This window comes from Rosa rugosa, chromosome 5 (assembly GCF_958449725.1).
Source record: "Rosa rugosa chromosome 5, drRosRugo1.1, whole genome shotgun sequence".
Taxonomy (NCBI): domain Eukaryota; kingdom Viridiplantae; phylum Streptophyta; class Magnoliopsida; order Rosales; family Rosaceae; genus Rosa; species Rosa rugosa.
Genome location: NC_084824.1, coordinates 54,923,641 through 54,941,818, shown reverse-complemented (window position 1 = coordinate 54,941,818; position 18,178 = coordinate 54,923,641). Strand labels below are relative to the sequence as shown.

Genomic DNA, 18,178 nt, shown 5'->3' with positions numbered 1-18,178 from the left:
GCAGGGGACTCATTTGTTTTAGTGAGCCCTATGGATAATTTTAAATTCACCAATATATGTCTGGAATCCTTCCATTCGAAGACTTAGGCAGTTACCACAGGGACATATCCAAATAGAAGAAGGGGATCAAGATGGTGATGTTACTGTTCCTACTGCCATTGCCATTGGTCTAGGATTTGATGCTTGACCTGCACAAAATTAGTGCTCAATTTAAAACCCTATCAATGTAGTAAGAATAAGTATGAATCGTTCTCAACCGGGGATTATGGACCTTTAATTCTTGAAAAATAAAACATTAGCAAAACAATTTAAAGAATATTTATACATTATTTACGAAAAATACAAGTAAAGGGGATTTAGGATTTATTTAATTTAACAACTAAGTAAATATACACATGTGACACATCAAAACCAAGAATCAAATAGATTTAAATGAATGGAACGAATTTAGATAGGATTAACCACTACTAACACGTTGGCAAGGTTTCAAACATCAAATCACGAATTAAAATATGCTAAGGCATAGAATCAATCAAGAACAGAGATGAACGCATACAAAGTTCTTTTTACTTCCCTTAATTAAATTAACTAGATGAACGCACCATAGTTAACTCTCTTAATCATGCAATCACTAGTGGTAGCTAATCACTAACAAAAACACTTTCAACGCATTAAGAATCATGGAAGTTTGATCAATTCAAGTCAAGAACACAAGTTAGAACGCTAATCAAGCATGCAAGACTCATTGTTAATTTACCTAAGTAATTTAAAGGTTTTCCACCGAAATTATTAAAGCCTAGAACGCTAGCACCTTAATATGGATTCAATTACATGTTCATCAACCTAAGTATGCATCCAAAGATCAATTAACACATAAAAGATGGGATTGAAGCTCGAAATTAACAATCATGCAAGACATATATGAAATCGCAACTTATCAATTTAAAAACCTAAAACATGCTTCATAGTATTTGAAAATTACATATCTAAAATCAACACTTCATCATCACAAGAAATCGCAAAACATAAATCCAAGAATGAAAACCAAATCGAAATTTATATAAAACCCGAAATTGTTTTACATTAAAAAACAGAAAACAAAAATAGAGTTTCATGGTTACACTTTTTGATCTTCAAGGATGCAAGAAGCTTCAAAAGGTGGTGGAATGGATGAGGATCACGGCAATGATGCTTGAATGGATGAATGGATGATGCTTCACGGCCTTGAACTTTGGATTTCTTGAAATTGCCGAAACTTGGAAGAGAATGGGAAGTGTTTGTGGCTTTTGATTCTGAATTTTGTGGTGTGTAGAAGAGCTTCACAAACCTCCTTATATATAATGAACGGAAAGGGCTAGGGTTCCCTTGAATTTCTCTTGAATTGCATCTCTTCGGCCAATAAGAAAATAGAATGAAAATTGGAGAGCAAGTAACCTTCTTTTGCCGAATTCTTCCATGTACTTAGACTTAAATTCGGCCTTCTTGTATGTAGAGTCATAAATCAATACTTATTCCTCTATTTTCTTCTCAAAAATTCCCAAGAAATCCGAAATAATCCCAAAAAGATAATTGCCGAAATCTTCTAGTATTCCTCTTATTTCTCACGGAAAAAAACAATTAGAATGGGCCATTGACTCCTCAAAATGTCATAGAATGATCTAGAGACTCATGTGCAAGTCACATGCTTCAAATTTCGGGCCAAACTCTCCCAAAATGGGCAAATTCGAAATCCATTATCAACATTGCCGAAATTCCTTTATAAATCTAGAACATTCTTGAACTATCTTGAGTCATCTTCAAGACACAGCATCTCCTAGTCTTACCAGGTCTCCTAGCAGCATCAGGACTCCTAGTCCAACTGGGACTTTGTCATTTCTTCATTTCCAAACATCATTTTTCCTAGCTCACTCCTAGTTTCATTAGGATTCCTACTTCAACTGAGATTCCTTCTCCTGGTAGAACTGGGAAAACTTCATTTCTCCATTTCTGATCATTTATGCGCATATAACTCCTTGCCTTCCATTTCCAGACTCAAAACTACCTAAAAACACAAAACAAGTTACAAATGACATTGTTAAGAAAATAACTAAGCAAAATGTAAAGAGAAATGCACTAAAAATGTAGTAGAAATTAGTCTCAACAATGCTAAGAGATATGACTATAAAGTGGTTAAAATAAGGTGCACTGGATTGACGGAGATGATGAATCCTTTGTACGAAGTAATAGAGCGTCATGCTTGGACAACTCCAACATGATTTGGGTACTTATATCAATTCCAAACTCCAACTCACTCAAACTCGGCATAAGATAAGTAACCATATCTTATCTTTTACGCTCTTGCAATTAGAGCTATTACCCATGCCTTTACATGCTTTTACTACTTCTAAGCACGCCTACAATATATCACACTTGATATGCACTTACATGCCTCTATGACTTTAAGCATGCTTACCACTTGTACCAATTTTACTAGTACACCTACTATGCTGAAAGCCATGCTTCAAATGTCTCCATGATCCTTAAGCATGTTTACAACAATACAAAAATGTTATTACCAAACTTTACTACAAGTACATGTTATACACATGCCATGCTTAAATCAATTTAATGTGACACTCACTTAAACAAACTATGCCATGTCTAGAAGCTTGTGACACCTATGACTTAATTAAACATGCTCGGATAAACGACTTACGTGGGTTATGGCTTGCTTGGGTATCGAGCATGACCACGACTTGCTTGGACCATGCCCCGCATGCTCACACAACGCCTACCCGCTCAACTACACCCAACTTGCTCGAACATAACCCAACTTGCTCAAACACATCCAACATGCTTTAATTAAGTTCCAAGTTCACAATACTTCATACTATTCATCAGGAGCTACTCCCAAAATTTTATATGGACACCCATTACACTTGCCACTATCTATTGTGCATGTTACATGGCCATAAGATCCATATATTAGTACTTGCTATAACTTATTTGTCATTGTTCATACAATTACAAACTTTACCTGTACACTATATGTAAACATATTATCTAGCCTCTGGGCATCATATCTACCTTGTCAAACACTCCCCACGGGAAAGAGACCTAAACGGGTCTAAAGACTCCACAAGTCTATGGTCCACGACCAACCGCCCAGCGGCAAAGCGGCAAGGCAACGCTTCATAATGACGATGACTGCTACGCGACATTAAAGTCAAGCTTTTCTCATCCGGGAAAGAGTAAAGATACCAGTTAACGCAGCCCACAGCAGCCATTGATCCGGCAGTTAACCCCCGAAATTTGGGTATCAAAGATTAGGCTCGCTACCTAACGCCCACTGCTTATACGCAGCTCCCCTCATCAAACAATTTTCTGACCATACGGAGGTCTATAGCCAGGAGTTGGGGACTCCTTGGAGGGACTAGCAAGGGCCCACCTGAAAGGGCATAAGCGCTTGCTCCGACCAATTCTAGATGGACGACGCACTTGCACTAATTATGCTCACAATAAGGCACAAAGCTACGCTTTGGTATCAACCCTGCAAGAAAACCCTCCTTGACTGGGGACTTCGGGGACTTGTACATACAGCCTAGCATAATGAGCAAATGGTTAAGCTCATGCCTCATGGCATCACCTTTGAGCTACCCGCTCATGCCTCCGTGGCACCCCCGAGCTTTCACGCTCACGCCTTTGCGGCATCCCCGAGCTTTCTCGCTCATGCCTTCGCAGCACCCCCGAGCTTTCATGCGCACGCCTCTGCGGCAACCCCGAGCTCTAACGTTCATGCCTTCTCGGCACCCCCGAGCTTCCCGCTCACTAGCTCTAACGCTCACGCCCCCGCGGCACCCCTGAGCTTTCATGCTCATGCCTTCGCGGCACCCCCGAGCTTCCCGCTCATGAGCTGTAACGCTCATGCCTTCCTAGCAACCCTGAGCTTCGCGCTCTTGCCTTCCCGGCACCCACGAGCTTCCCGCTCACGCCTCCGTGGCACCCCCGAGCTTTCACGCTCTTGCCTTCCTGGATTCCTAAGCTTTACACTCACATCCCCTCGACATAATACACATTAATGGAACATTGAATTCTTCTACCATTTGTCTTTTGCCACAAATCGAATTCTTTTCACGTTCCATTAATATGAGCGAAAACCAAACTAACACAACCGTTTGCATATTCATTGTTCATGACTCACAAACTCTTGCCTTCACGGCGCTCATGCAACTTACACCTCACGAGCGTAACCTCATCATACTCGACCTCGTTCGTTTTCTTGCGCGCATCACGGATTTATCATATGCAATCTGTTTGCTCACACAACCATATGCATTCTCGAGTTTATACGTCATAACCGATCATACTAGGCCTCATTCACATGTATACATCAACATGTATCATGCACCTCGTACATTCGTATATGCCAACGCATATCAATGCAACTCACATTTGTTGCCCAATACAAAAGCGTTCTACATATGTGTGCTTTGTCTTTGTTGTGCAGGTTAACGAGTCCCTTTTTGCTTACGGAGTTCGGGGACTTGTAGGGGCTAGGCGCCTCTCGGACGTTACTTATGCTTGATGAAATCATGTGTATAAGTCCCCAACCAAGAAGCTCCTCTTACTTGGGGACTTCGGGGACTTGTACATACCTCCACTATTATGGAGGATTTGTTATGTCACCAAGCATATGTAACACCCTCTTTGGGGGGGCCCACAAGCCATGGTGGGACCTAACCGCCACATGCATCCCGTAGCCCGATGTCCAAGCTACGCCACGGTAGTCGAAAGCGGCCAATACCTCGCCGGGAAGCCACCTTCCTGGCCTTGCCAACATGCCTCCACAACATGCTTTCTACACTAGCATAAGGACTCTTAGTCACACTTAGAAGAAAATGTAAAGGAGAGAGGTTCCTTTACTTATAAAAGGGACCCCTCTTCCCACTTAAACATCCATCCCATTACATCTCTTATAATCCCCTTGGGCTGCAAGGCCCAAACACACTAGTTAAGTTTTCAAGTGGACGTAGTCTCCTGCTAAGGTGGGAGACGAACCACTATACTTCTTGTGCCTCGCTTTCTCTTACTCTCTTTTTCTTTAACGTTAATTAGAGCCTTTAGTTTCTAACATTAACACAAATAGAAAGGAAAGAATGTCACTGATAAAAGAGACCAAGCCACCAACTTACGTTGTATCAATTGAACAGACTGTACTCTGTAGTGCTAGATTATGATTGGTACTTCATTCTGGATAGATGAATGCCATTGAGAAAATTAACCTACCACTTAAATCTGTAATATCGAATGCCTTTGGTACTCCATTCAGTGTATTAGTATCCTCTCAGCATCTGCTATATGGTAAGTTCATCTTCAAGATAGTTATATTCAGAAGTAAACTTGGCTTTGATCTTTTGACACCTGTTGCATATCATATAAAGACATGTCAGTTAGATCAAAAGACTTAAACAAGAATGCCTGTGTGTTGTGTTCTAACTTCAGTTATCCTACTGTTACTTCTGCACATGTACTCGCACTCAATTTTTTTTTTTCCTTCCTCTCTTTTGTTTTACCAAATACTTCTGTTTCATGAAGTGAACTCAAAATCATGCCACAGGTGCGAATCAAGAAAACTTCTTTTGTGTATAGTAAGGTGCTACTAATATATCACTAAATCTCCAGTATTATTGATATAAAACAATGGTGCCTGACAAAATTTCAGCTTCCGAAACGTAATCCTGTATATGAATTTGACAAATATTTGGCCATATTTATGAATTTCCAAGCTGTAAAATATGCTTTTGGCCTGTGCTAGGAAGATTTTGCTTAAAGTGATAAGTTTCACATTCCATGTGCTCAATCCATGGACCATGTGGATAATGCAACATCGTGCTCTTTGAACATGATATGTTTTGATCAAATTGTAGACAATAACATAAAGGCAAGCATAAAAGTACGAGGAAAAGAGTATAGGCAAGAGTACAACCAAGGGGACATAGCATATACCTCTGCTTCAAGCTTATTTGCAGTGATTTCAAATTTAGCTGGATCAGCATGTACCCAGGCCACTTGGCCGGAATATGTAGCCTTTCAGAGTGGAATGTTTGTGGTCCGCACTGGAAATGGAAAAGCAACCAAAATGCATGGTATCAATCAACTAGCAACATAGTAACACAGTGAAAGCTAGCAACATGATATCAATCATTGATTCCATCTTTCCACAATAAATACAAAACAACTCATAAAAGCCTTTTAGGTTTTGCTAACTATTATATTATGGAAATGTTTTATCAGAGAAGTTTATACACAGTATACAAGTAAGGTTAGTAACAAGCATTAGTTAGCTTGAAAGAATCTTCATGATCATATGCTGCTGCATTTTCTAATACCATGTGCTAGTATCACTGCATTCTTAAGGAATACAAAGATCCGTTCATTGTTTCTGTAACATCTGAGTTCTAGCTAGGAGGCAGGATAGTTTAATCACATAATCAAAGTGTGATATAGAGAGTATTTCGTACAGAGATTTTGGAGCATATCTAGAAAAGAAAGAAAAAAGAGAGGAAGTACAGAGAGCCATTTTGTTCCCTACTGATCGATTCAATCACATAGTTTAAAGATGAATGTCATTGTCCTCTCTTTTTCTTTATTTCTTATATTCACAGTTTCAAAGTATTAAAATCAATGTCAATGCCTTATATGTATGCACCATAGACATTTAAGACTACCAATGCATAAATGAATTTGAACTAACCTATGAAGTGCTATGTGTAAAGTGACGGCCATTTGGTCAATTCTGAAGTAGCAGCTGCTAGGCTGAAAATATGAAACATTGGCCTTAATGCACCTCAAAATAGGCCAGATTTAATGTACATGATGCACCTCAAACAGCTGCTAGCAGACATGGATCATAATTTCTTCATGGTATTGGATGCAATTAAGATATTAAATGTAATCAAGAAAATGATGAAATCGCCGGAGTTGAGATATTAAAGTTGGTATTTTAAAATCAATTTTAGTAAACGGGATTTTGAAACATGTAGGATTAAGTTGGAATAAACCTTAATAAACACTGTTATTCTGAAACAACCTTGCATATAGTACAACAGTAGCACCATGGAGATAGTTTTACTGCTTCAGAAGGTAGTTAAAACTTGGAAAAGAAAGAGATACAAAGAAGATGACATGCATGTGAACTTACAGATTGATCACCTGAAGTAGATGGTAGTGTTAGTTGCAGAGACAAAGACAGCTACAGGTCTTGATCACCTTCATCTGCGCCACGAGGTTTTGTTGGTTCTGAAGACAAAGAACTCAGTTGCTTCCTCATGGTGTCATTGAAGCTGTGGAGTAGCTGAGTGATGGGAGCTATGCAGGTTTGCTGGTTACCTGCAAATTTGATAAGCAAAGGAATATTAATTATATGAAAATGTCAAGGGGCTAAGTTATGTATGCTAATTTACTCCAATTAACCAAAGATCATACCTTGGGTAGAAGTAGTTTCATCTCCTTCTTACGGTGCCACTAGACCTTTTGAATGGTAATCCAGATTGGTGTTAGTTATTGAATATGTGCTGCTGAATTGATGCAGATGATTAATGATTGCTTGCATAAATCTACAACAGAGCCAAACTCCAAGAAAGAGTAACTACTCACAGTATCAATTCTATCCTTAGAAACAATGAAAACCAATTCCTTCGTCCTCAATAGTGTCAGCTCCCATCTGCTGCATCACCTTGAAGCAAGATACTTGGAAGAAAGATACTTGGCCAAAGCCGGCTAGAAATTCTGATATCAAAAAATTGTTGTTTATGAGTTTGACAAATTATTGGCAATACTGATTTATGAAATTCCAGGTAATTTGTAGAGGAAAATTTAATGTGCTTGTGGCATGCACATATACTAGGAAGATTTTGCTTAAAGTGATACATTTCATATTCCATTTGCTTAACATCCATGGACCATGTGGACGATGCAATATCATGCCTTTTTCACATGAGATGTTTCGATAAAATTGTAAACAATAACATATGGCGCTTGAACCCAGAATTACTAGGAAAAGAGCAAGAGTACAACTAGAGGAGAATAGCATATACCTTTGCTTCTAGCTCATTTGCGGTCGTCTCAAATTCAGTTAGACCAGCAATCAGCAAATGGAAAAATCTATAGTCCAACTTGGCCAGAGTCTGTAACCTTTCCAAGTGGAAAATCTATAATCCCCACTGCAAATGGAAAAAACAAACAAATTGCATCATATCAATCACCTAGCACCAATATTCTCCTACACCAATGGAATCAATTGAGGACAAATTCACCAATTTGATACCACAAAACAATCATTCCTATAAAAACATGAAATCTGCAAAAATTTTAGAACAGGGAAGAAAGCCAAACCTGATAATAGCAGCTAGTCTCTGAAAGAACATGACATATATTATTGTTGGAACTCTGGAGTGGCTGGTGAGATAGGATCAAGATTCGCCCGAGTCAATTGCGAATTGGGAAAAAGATCAAGAATTTATTGCCAATCACAAGTCTGGAAGATTTGATCCGGTAGACTCCACCACACACCAGAGGTGGATGCAGATGCAGAGTGATCGGGGATTGGAGGCATTGACGGTTGGTCCTCAGTGCAGTGTCGTTTTGAAGGAATTGGTTGCTCCTGCTGCTCTTGTTCATGGTCATAATCGTCGTTGCCTCCATTACGAGGCCTCTTTTGTTCTGGATTCGCAGACACTTCCATCGGCAGGGTCAGCATACGAGGAGAACTCCACTCTAGCTCACCACTCTTATTTGAATATTCATTCGGTGGTTCGCATACGAGGTGAACTCCACAGCTTTTCATTCGAGGACAATAAAATTGAACTCGACAGTGATAACGCGACCAACCCTTTTGATCCACCTTACCCTTTATTTCATCAGATAATGGAATATGAGTAAGCCACATATGGTCTGCCCTTGGATAGAGCCAATTGGAACGGCGCCAACTGGGCAACTTGGCACACCGATGTATGAATACCCCATTGATAGAAATATCAGCTCCATCGCGAGTCATAAAACTACGTCTTTCCACAACAGAACAAACAGCCAGTCCTATGTTGTCCCAATTCAATTTGCTTGGGATTTCAAAAGAAAGTGCACATGTACCGGACGGGCCGTTTTCATTAGCAGCAACCTCCTTAGAACAATGGAACCACTTCGGAACCTCACTACCCGGTAATAAAAGCCTAAACCGGGACTTCTGCAATAAAAATGTCAACCATGTCAATACCGCACGTATTCTTTCAGCAATAGGAATTCAGGTGAGAGACCCCATATATGTGTTGGTGGGTCTCACCCCATATTAATAAGGTGGATGCATCAACAAATACTGAAATTTCATAAAACAAAAGGAGAGAGAATAAACAGACCTGATTATTCAGCAAAATATTTTCCATCTTCCCCATGTCATAGCCCAGACTGTAACTAAATCTATGGCAATTACACAAGTCCATCTCTAGCATATTCAAAGACTGGGGCAATATCGAAAATCTCTCCAGTGATTCGCAATCCCACGCATATACCCTGAGTATATTTAGTGGAAGCTCTGGAATCTCTCGAAGTCTCTTGCAACCATCCAAGTCAATCCTTGGCAAGTTGACAAATTTGCCAAGTGCAGGAACATTAACAAAATTGTTACTTGAGAGATCAAGTTCGGTTAATGTTTCCAAGCAATCAAGACTCCCAATGAAATCAGCAGTTGATAAATTACATCCGTTGATTCTTAGTACACGGAGCTTGGGAAGCGCTAGTGAACCACTGTCATGATCATGTGAAATGCTTGCTTTTGTTGGAAATGTAACAAGATTTGAGCATCCACTCACATTTAGGATCTCTAGATTTTGTAACTCGTATATGTTGCATGGTAGAGTTGTAAGATCTTCACAACCATCTAGATACAACTCATGAAGCCCAATGAGATTTCCAATTGAGGGATGCAATTCTATAATGCCACTGCCTATTAGATAAAACTTTTTTAAGGAATTCATCTTTCTCTTGAATTCTGGAAATGTAACAAATTTTGAGCATCCACTCATCTTTAGGATCTCTAGATTTTGTAACTCATCTATGTTTTTTTTTTTTTTTTTTTTTTTATAAATTAAATAGAGGATTAGGCGATATTAGTTCCTCTGCGATAGCCGATTTGGGGTGACTGGCACCCACCTACAATCCCGAAAGAAAGGGGGCAATCGCAACCGGGAACCCACCGCCCATCCCTCTATTTTATGTTATTAATAAAAGAAAAGAAATTACAAGAAGAGAGAGGGGGACATAAACCAAAACCTCTCTAAGAACAAAATGAAGTAAAGTACTCAAAATGAGCAGTAAGCAATAGTTACAAACTGATGGAAAGAAGAAGGACATGCAGTAACCATTCAAATATATGTGACCACGCAGCAACCACATATATGGAACACACCTATAGTTCATCAGCCACCATGCAGCAGAAATCACCATAACCCAAACCCACCTTTTCATGAAGTCTATCAAGCACCACAAAATTAGCGAATACGGAAATTCGGTAAACCTTGTAGATTGTGAACAAAGGCAGCCGAAGCACAAGGAGGGCAAGAGTCCCACCAATAATGCCCCTCATGATCCACCCCATAGTTAGCTAAGCAGTCAGCCACTTAATTCCCTTCTCGATAAATATGTGAAAAACGTATCTGCATAGAGGAGAGAATGGTACAACAATTGACCCAATCAACAGATAGACGCCAAGGGACAATCATGGTAGAGTTGTAAGATTTTTACAATCATCTAGATACAACTCATTGAGCTCAATGAGATTTCCAATTGACAGGTGCAATTCTATAATGCCACTGCCTCTTAGATTCAACTTTGTCAATGAATCCATTTTCCCTTAATTTCTGGAAATGTAACAAGTTTTGAGCATCCACTCACATCTAGGATTTTTAGATTTTGCAACTCATATATGCTGCATGGTAGAGTTGTAAGATTTTGACAATTATCTAGATCTAACTGTCTAAGCCCAATGAGATTTCCAATTGACGGATGCAATTCTTTAATGCCAGTATGTGATAGGTTCAACTCTCTTAAGGAGTCCATCTTTCCAATAATTTTTGAAAATTCCTCTAGCCTAGTGCAACCACTAAGATACATAGCACGGAGAGATTTCAAGTTAATTTCGGTTGGCAACTTAACAAGGTTAGAGCAGTGTCTAAGATTTAAGGTCACAAGCTTATCTAGAGATCCAACAGACTGATGAACCTCAACTAAACTTTCACAACCATATAAACTCAGCTCTTCTAAGTTGGGGATTCCGGTGAAGTTTGGGAGTTCTCTTAGGGATTTACAACCTTGTAAGTCCATAGATGTTAGAGTTGGAAAATTCTGTGCGGCAAGGGAGAAAAAAAAGAAAAAAAAGAAAAAAAGATCAACCAATCTGAAGCACTAATAAATAATTTGCAACATTATTAATTATATAAAAAAATAAAAGAAAAAATTCCTGGAAATAAAAATGGATTATTAGATTAAATTAAGTACCTTAAGTCCCTCCCATAATCGTATGATAAAAGGATTGTAAGGAATATTGAGCGCAACAAGTTTTCTTGGATGAAAGTTTGAAGGAAACGATTGTATCGGACATCCCCACCAATCAAGCCACCTCAACTTGTTGGATAGACGATCAATGTTTCCAGAATAGTCTACAAAATAGTTGCTTGAAAAGTATACGAGATTTGTCATCTTTGAAAAGCTTTTAGCATTCAAACATATCTCATCGTTTTCTCCGTATGACTGTACTTGGATGCCTTTTATTTTCTCTGTTCCCTGCAAAACGAAAGAAAGCAATTATTAACATATGTAGCAATTTGAGAGCACAAGCTAGTACATATGCGTACGTGCATGTTTCAAAATTTCCTAGCTTCAAGATTTCATGAAGAAATTTTACTTACTGTATTATCTGTTAAAACATGGTCGACATCATCGTAGTTCCACAATCTGCTTCTTTCGCCAGGCTCACCCTGTTTACGCACTATTTCTTTACCCATTTCTTCTATCAAGTCATGCATCTCGATCTCACATTCGTGCATTGTTATTAGGGCCTTTTCCTTGAGTAGTTCAAAACCAATCACTGGGTTGCGGTCGCAAGCTACTAGTATCGGTATCACACGATTTACATCATCACCTTTAAAGAAGCAAGCGATGTCAAGAAAAAGTTCTTTTACATAATCTTCCAGGGCATCAAAACTTATTTTGAGAATGTCTTGAATATTCTTGTGAGGAACTCTTTTATAACTATCCAATGCATCGTCCCAGTGCTCTTTCCTTCTAGCAAACAGATGACGGCCCACAACTATCAAAGCTAATGGGAGACCTTGGGCATAACGTACAGCACGATTTGCAAGTTCCACGAAATCGTCTGGTAGTCCATTACAATTGAATGCATTCCAACTAAACAACTCTAAAGCTTCAGCATCATTTAACATCTTGACCTCGTATATTGACTGAACTTGATGAGCTGTTAACAAATGTCTATCTCTTGTTGTTATGATAATTCTACTGCCTGGCCCAAAACAATCAGATGATAGAGCTAAGTTGTCTAATTGATTCAAATCACTCACGTCATCGAGGATTAAAAGAACTTTCTTATCTTGCATCCTTTTCCTCATAAAACATATTCCTTCATCAACATTGTGCACTTTCAAAGATGAGTCCCCAAGAATATTAAACAAAAGAGTCTGTTGAAGATGGGATAGGCCTTTTTGGCCACTTGAATTTGATCTAACATCGGCTAGAAAACAGCTACCTTCAAACTCACGGTGAATTGAGTTAAACATAGCTTTAGCAATTGTGGTCTTTCCTATCCCACCAGCACCCCATATACCTACCATGCAAACATTATTTTTCTTCATATCTAAAAGTTTTTGGACATCTTGTATACAAGAGTCTATTCCAACTGGATACTTAGCTACCACCAGATTATAGGAATTGACTAGTACTTGAGAAGACAGCTCCTCAGCAATCTTACCAATAAACTGAGACTCATACCTATCAATTTAAAATCATACCAATTTATTAAATCTTGATTATAAGTTGAGAGTTGAATATAAAAAGATACAGAACTGTCCACCAACAAGTTAATGAGATTTAGAAACATACTCGCCATCCTAAAAAGGCCATCCAGACAAATTTGCTGCTTCAGAAAGAGCTTCCCTCCATTTGCCGATGCTATCCTTGTATCTACATTGATCAAGTTTAGCAAATGCCTCACCAAAACTGCCTTTTTGATTTCGTACATCTGAGGGATCCACCTTGTAGAAAACCGGTCTAACCATTTGTTTGTTTGATGCTCTACATTGAAGGATCTTCACCAGTTCATCCAAACACCACCTGGACGATGCATAGTTTTCAGAGAAGACAATGATTGAAATCCTGGACTCCTCGATTGCTTTGACAAGCTCCACCGATATTTCTTCTCCTCTTGGAAGCTTATCATCTATGAAGGTGTTAATTCCCTTATGACGCAACGCGTTGTACAAATGATCAGTAAAGTTGCAGCGAGTATCCTCCCCTCTGAAACTCAAAAAGACATCATATGTGTATGATTTGGAGGAAGAAGAAGAAGAGGAAGAAGCTGCTTCAATGGCCATAGAGGTCATAGTGTTTGTTTCTGTAAGGCTGTAAGCTAATTGACTAAACAAACTCAGAATAAGGAGTCCTGCTCTCACCAACCTCAGACACAGCCTCTTAATATTTAGGCCTAGTGCTTTTTTTTCCGACTAGGTATTAGGCCTAGTGCTTTGCATCGCATGTACGAGGCAACTTCCTAGCTAGTGTTTGCTGAACGTAAAGCTACGCACGCGCATATATATATATATATATATATATATATTATATGCAAATTGAATATTGAATGGATTTGGTCATTTGAACCTAATCATGTGACAATACAATGCGCTTTTCCTTCCTACCGTTTTGTTTCAAACGTGAGCCACCATATATCACAGATTAGTACCCAATCATGGTGTTCCTCAGGACCATCTCTTGCCCTGGTGCCTAGTTAATTTTGGCAATGGTGTGGTGCCATGTGGCTTCTAATGCTTCATGGCAACTTCTATTTTATTCTTTTTCTTTTTGCATTGGGAATAAAATGATAAACTAACAAAATAAGAAGTGATTTATGTGATGGCTTAGTGGCTAAACACTTCTATGCCACACATTTTAGTGAAAAACTAATTCAAGAGTACGAGTAAAGACATGATTGGCACGATATAGAAAAAACGATTACGACATTTGTAAGTCATCTCACATCAGCACCACGTTTATTTTTTATCTCATCAACTTAACTTTGTCATTCTCCATTTCCAGTATTCAACGAACCGCTTTCACCATCTCATCTAGTGGTCCAAGTATTACTTCTAATGCAATACACATCCCCTTCAAAGGGTCATCTAGTCAATTCAATGCAAATTGGTATTCACAATGAGGTATTTCAATCCTTCTCTCTACCGTACCTCATAAATTCTGTGAGGAAGAATTAGTATCAGGACACTACAGAATAAGATAATATTTGAATATCTATCGATTTTACTAAGCTAATCTTCATAATCACTGCTATTCTTAAACAATCTCAGCATGCAACAGCAGCTCTGGAGAACTAGTTATATTTTTACTACTTCCTTTATTGAAGAATATGGTTTTCTTCTTACTTGTTGTTTACGTCTGCATGTGGTGTGGTGTCCTCTATGGTGCAATTAAGTGTAATTCATGATGGTGGTACTGCTACAGCATGGTGCAATAAAGTCTAATTCATGAATCAAAATGAATCAAAGTCTATTCATGATGAAGCATAGAGTCTATAGTTAGGCCCATACTTTTCTTCCATACTTTTCTTCTATTGTATGTAAAACCTAATTGGACTATCATACAATATGAAACTACATTAATCACAATATAAGATCATCTTAGGAACAAGAATTAAGGATTACACAATGTGATGCAATCCGGATAACTTGCAAATAAGGGAAGTGTGATTATACTCTTTGCAGGTTGAGGAAACCTAATTCTATGTGGACTATAATTAGTTTACTAAGACATGAAGTAAAGTATGCTTTGCAGAGGAGTTGAATCCATGATTCACAAGGAAATCTTTATGGGAAGGTTTAGGAATCATCAACTCATATATAAAGCAAGGTCCCTGTTCTCACAATTAATCAAGCAATATTGTCTACCCCATTATAGACTGCTAAAGCATTAGAGAGAACAGAAGACTTGTGCTTTCGCCATTGCAATGGCTTCTACATCATCAGGTTAGTAATTTTTCATCGAATTATGGTTAATTTGTGTTTCTTGAATGTATATGATGGATGTTTGTTTGTGTTATTCTTTCATTGTAGTCTACTGTCAAAAGAATTTTCTTCTAAGTCTTTTACTCTTTCCTACATATGCTCAAGACTTGTAAAGCTTTTCACACAATTTAATACAAAGAAAAATTGCACCATCAGTTTGTGTTTTTCTACATGGTATCAGAGCAAGAACATTAGTATCTTGTTTTCTATTTCTTTGCTTCTTTTCTTGTGGATTGTTTTCTTTTTTTATCAAGCTATAGATGGCTGAAGATATTTCTTCTAGTGCTAATAGTATTAATCCTTTCAGTACTAATACCAATTCCAATATGTCAGGTGTTTCTGATGTTGAGGGAAATCCCAATCAACGTTTGAGTTCAGTTTTATTAATTGAATACAATTATCTTCCTTGGTCTAGAGCTGTCACTTTGGCTCTTGGAGGAAAATCAAAGCTTGGTTATATCAATGGAGTTATACCAATGCCTGAAATCAACTCCGCCACTTATGATGCCTAGCTTTGCAAAGATGAGCTTGTTATGTCCTGGCTGCTCAACTCTATGGAGCCTAAGATTGCTGAAATTTTCAGCTACTCGAAATCATCCATGCATCTCTGGAAGCATGTACGTCAACGAGATGTATGGAAACCAAAACAACTCAGCTCATGTTTTTCAACTCAAGAAAGACATTGCTGATCTCCAACAAGAGGAAAAGTCCTTTGTTTAATACCATGGAAGCCTAACAAGTATATGGAATGAGTTAGATGTATATCGACCTCACACCACAGATGCTAATGTCCTATTGAAGAGGGCTGAAGAAGACAAGATTTTTCAGCTTCTTGCTAATCTGATCTCGGAATATCAAGACTTGAGAAGTCACATCCTTATGAACTCTGAGCTGCCTTCCTTCAAAAGTGTGTGTGTCACTGTTCAGAGAGAGGAACTTCGAAGGAAAGTGATGAATTTGGAAGTCAAGACCAACATTGCAGATACAAGGGCTTATGTTTCAATCATAGGCAATCTGAGGAAAGAGTCTACAAGGGAAAGCGTCCAGACTTGAAGTGTAGCCATTGTAGTGGCATTGGTCACTCAAAGGATAGGTGTTGGATACTTTATCCAGAATTGAAGCTAATGTTTTCTGAGGACACTACAAGAATTCCAGGCATTTATGGCGCAAAATTTACGGTGTGCATTATTAAGCGCCGTAATTTTTACTCTTTACGGCGTGCATATTTTGCGTGCCGTAAATAACCTTTCTCATTTAGTCTTTTATGGCGTGCTGTATAGGAGTGCCGTTAAAGTCTTTATCAATTAGTCTTTTACGGCCCACGGAAGGCGCATGCCATAATTGTATTATGCTCTTACAGCACACATATTGAGCATGCCGTAAAAAAGGATTCTTAAGGCGCGAAATTTTCCCTAAAAATTCTGACTTCCCTCTCAATTTTCTCTTTCCTCATTTCTTGACTTTCCCGAAATTTTCTTAGTTTCCTCAGTTTTCTCTTCTAAGAAAGTCTTACCCAGTTCGCAGAGCCTCAAACCTCTTCTAATCACTTACCTAATGGCAAAAATCTCAAACATCGTCTAATCACCCAGTTCTCAAGCTGCTGCAAAAATCTGAACTCTTCCCCGAGTTCTTCTCTTGGGCAACCGGTTAGATTTTGCGACCTGGCGTTGTGTGTTTGGTCGAGGACAAAGATGGGTGTCTTAGATTGTGATTTCTAATCATAAATTCAGGTATGGCCATGTGATATTGTGGATTCATATAGATTTTGGTATATTTGCTTGGGTTTTTATATCAAAATTGAACTGGGTGTGTCTAGTGTTGGATTTATAGCTGGGTATTTGGTAATCTAAGATAGGTGTTTGATTGATTTGTAAAATCTGAAACTTTTGGTTTGATTGATCAGTGTATTGAATTAGTTTCTGAGTTCATTTGGTCGTTGGAATTGGATTTGCTTTGAAAAATTATGGGGAGAGAGAGAGAGAGAGTGTGTAGACCCCGTGAAATTCCGAACATCACTTTTTGACGGAATAATTTTTCGTGACCTTTGTTTGGCCAAAGACTTTTGGAAATAGTTTGGGCTTGGGCCTTATGCCCAAAAATAGCATAAGGTTAGGGTCCAAAATTTACTCTGGACACCCAACAGACGGGTATGCTAGTGAACCTAGCCCAATAAGTTAGTCGACCTTTGACCCGAACATCTCCCTTGATCCAATATGGTCCTTGTAGCTCATAATGACATCTTTGCATAATTTTGAAATATACTTGTGCGTGCGTTTACGATTTCTTGTTTTACCTTATTCCTTACCCGTTGGTTGAATTTCTACTCGCCTTACCCGACGCTTACTCGTCAACCATCTCACCGACTTTCAAAAGCATAATTTATTTACTCCTCATATTTTTCAAACTCAAGCAAAATTCCGACCAAACTTACCTTGCCATTTTTCTATCTACATACAAGTTTGGTAAGGCCCAATTCTTATTTAGTCTTGCCAACATTTTTAATTTTTGAGTTTTCTTTTATTTATTTGTTCAACTTTTATTTGCTCATCATATTGGTTTTTACACCCTATTTTTCCTATCACATGCCTTAGCTGATCCAAACCCTTTTCTGCCCACACAGATATCTATACAAAGCCCAAGTCTTTCCTTCTTTCCTTGTTCACGTCAGAGTTGGGCAGAGAGAAAAGTAATGTCTTCCCTTCCACGTTATCACCATGCATATGGCAACTCCTCCAAGAACATCATCTCAGACCTTCAAAAGGGAGAACCCAGGCCAGAAAACGTCATTCACTCTCCTCTTCTCGCCCTTTCTCTCTTTGCTGGGCACATCAGTGTGTTTGCATGCC

At 38.6% G+C, this 18,178-nt stretch overlaps 3 protein-coding genes across 3 annotated transcripts; all 3 read right to left on the bottom strand.

Annotated features, from left to right (window-relative positions):
- Positions 1–6,358: 6,358 nt before the first annotated feature.
- On the bottom strand, positions 6,359–10,055 carry LOC133711939 (TMV resistance protein N-like). The gene is made up of 5 exons (XM_062138007.1): positions 9,390–10,055; positions 8,374–9,220; positions 8,076–8,201; positions 7,465–7,767; positions 6,359–7,368 (listed from the first exon to the last, which is right to left on the bottom strand). The coding sequence occupies exons 1-2, from the start codon at positions 10,053–10,055 to the stop codon at positions 8,498–8,500; spliced, it is 1,389 nt and encodes a 462-aa protein (XP_061993991.1). The 3' UTR covers positions 6,359–7,368; positions 7,465–7,767; positions 8,076–8,201; positions 8,374–8,497.
- A 1,428-nt stretch (positions 10,056–11,483) lies between these two features.
- On the bottom strand, positions 11,484–13,106 carry LOC133710634 (TMV resistance protein N-like). The gene is made up of 2 exons (XM_062136773.1): positions 11,937–13,106; positions 11,484–11,811 (listed from the first exon to the last, which is right to left on the bottom strand). The coding sequence occupies exons 1-2, from the start codon at positions 12,894–12,896 to the stop codon at positions 11,509–11,511; spliced, it is 1,263 nt and encodes a 420-aa protein (XP_061992757.1). The 5' UTR covers positions 12,897–13,106; the 3' UTR covers positions 11,484–11,508.
- LOC133710640 (disease resistance protein RUN1-like) lies at positions 12,896–13,768 on the bottom strand. Its single transcript, XM_062136778.1, has 2 exons — positions 13,144–13,768; positions 12,896–13,032 (listed from the first exon to the last, which is right to left on the bottom strand). Exon 1 carries the CDS (start codon positions 13,641–13,643, stop codon positions 13,152–13,154), a length of 492 nt encoding a protein of 163 aa, XP_061992762.1. The 5' UTR covers positions 13,644–13,768; the 3' UTR covers positions 12,896–13,032; positions 13,144–13,151.
- Between the last annotated feature and the right edge of the window lie 4,410 nt (positions 13,769–18,178).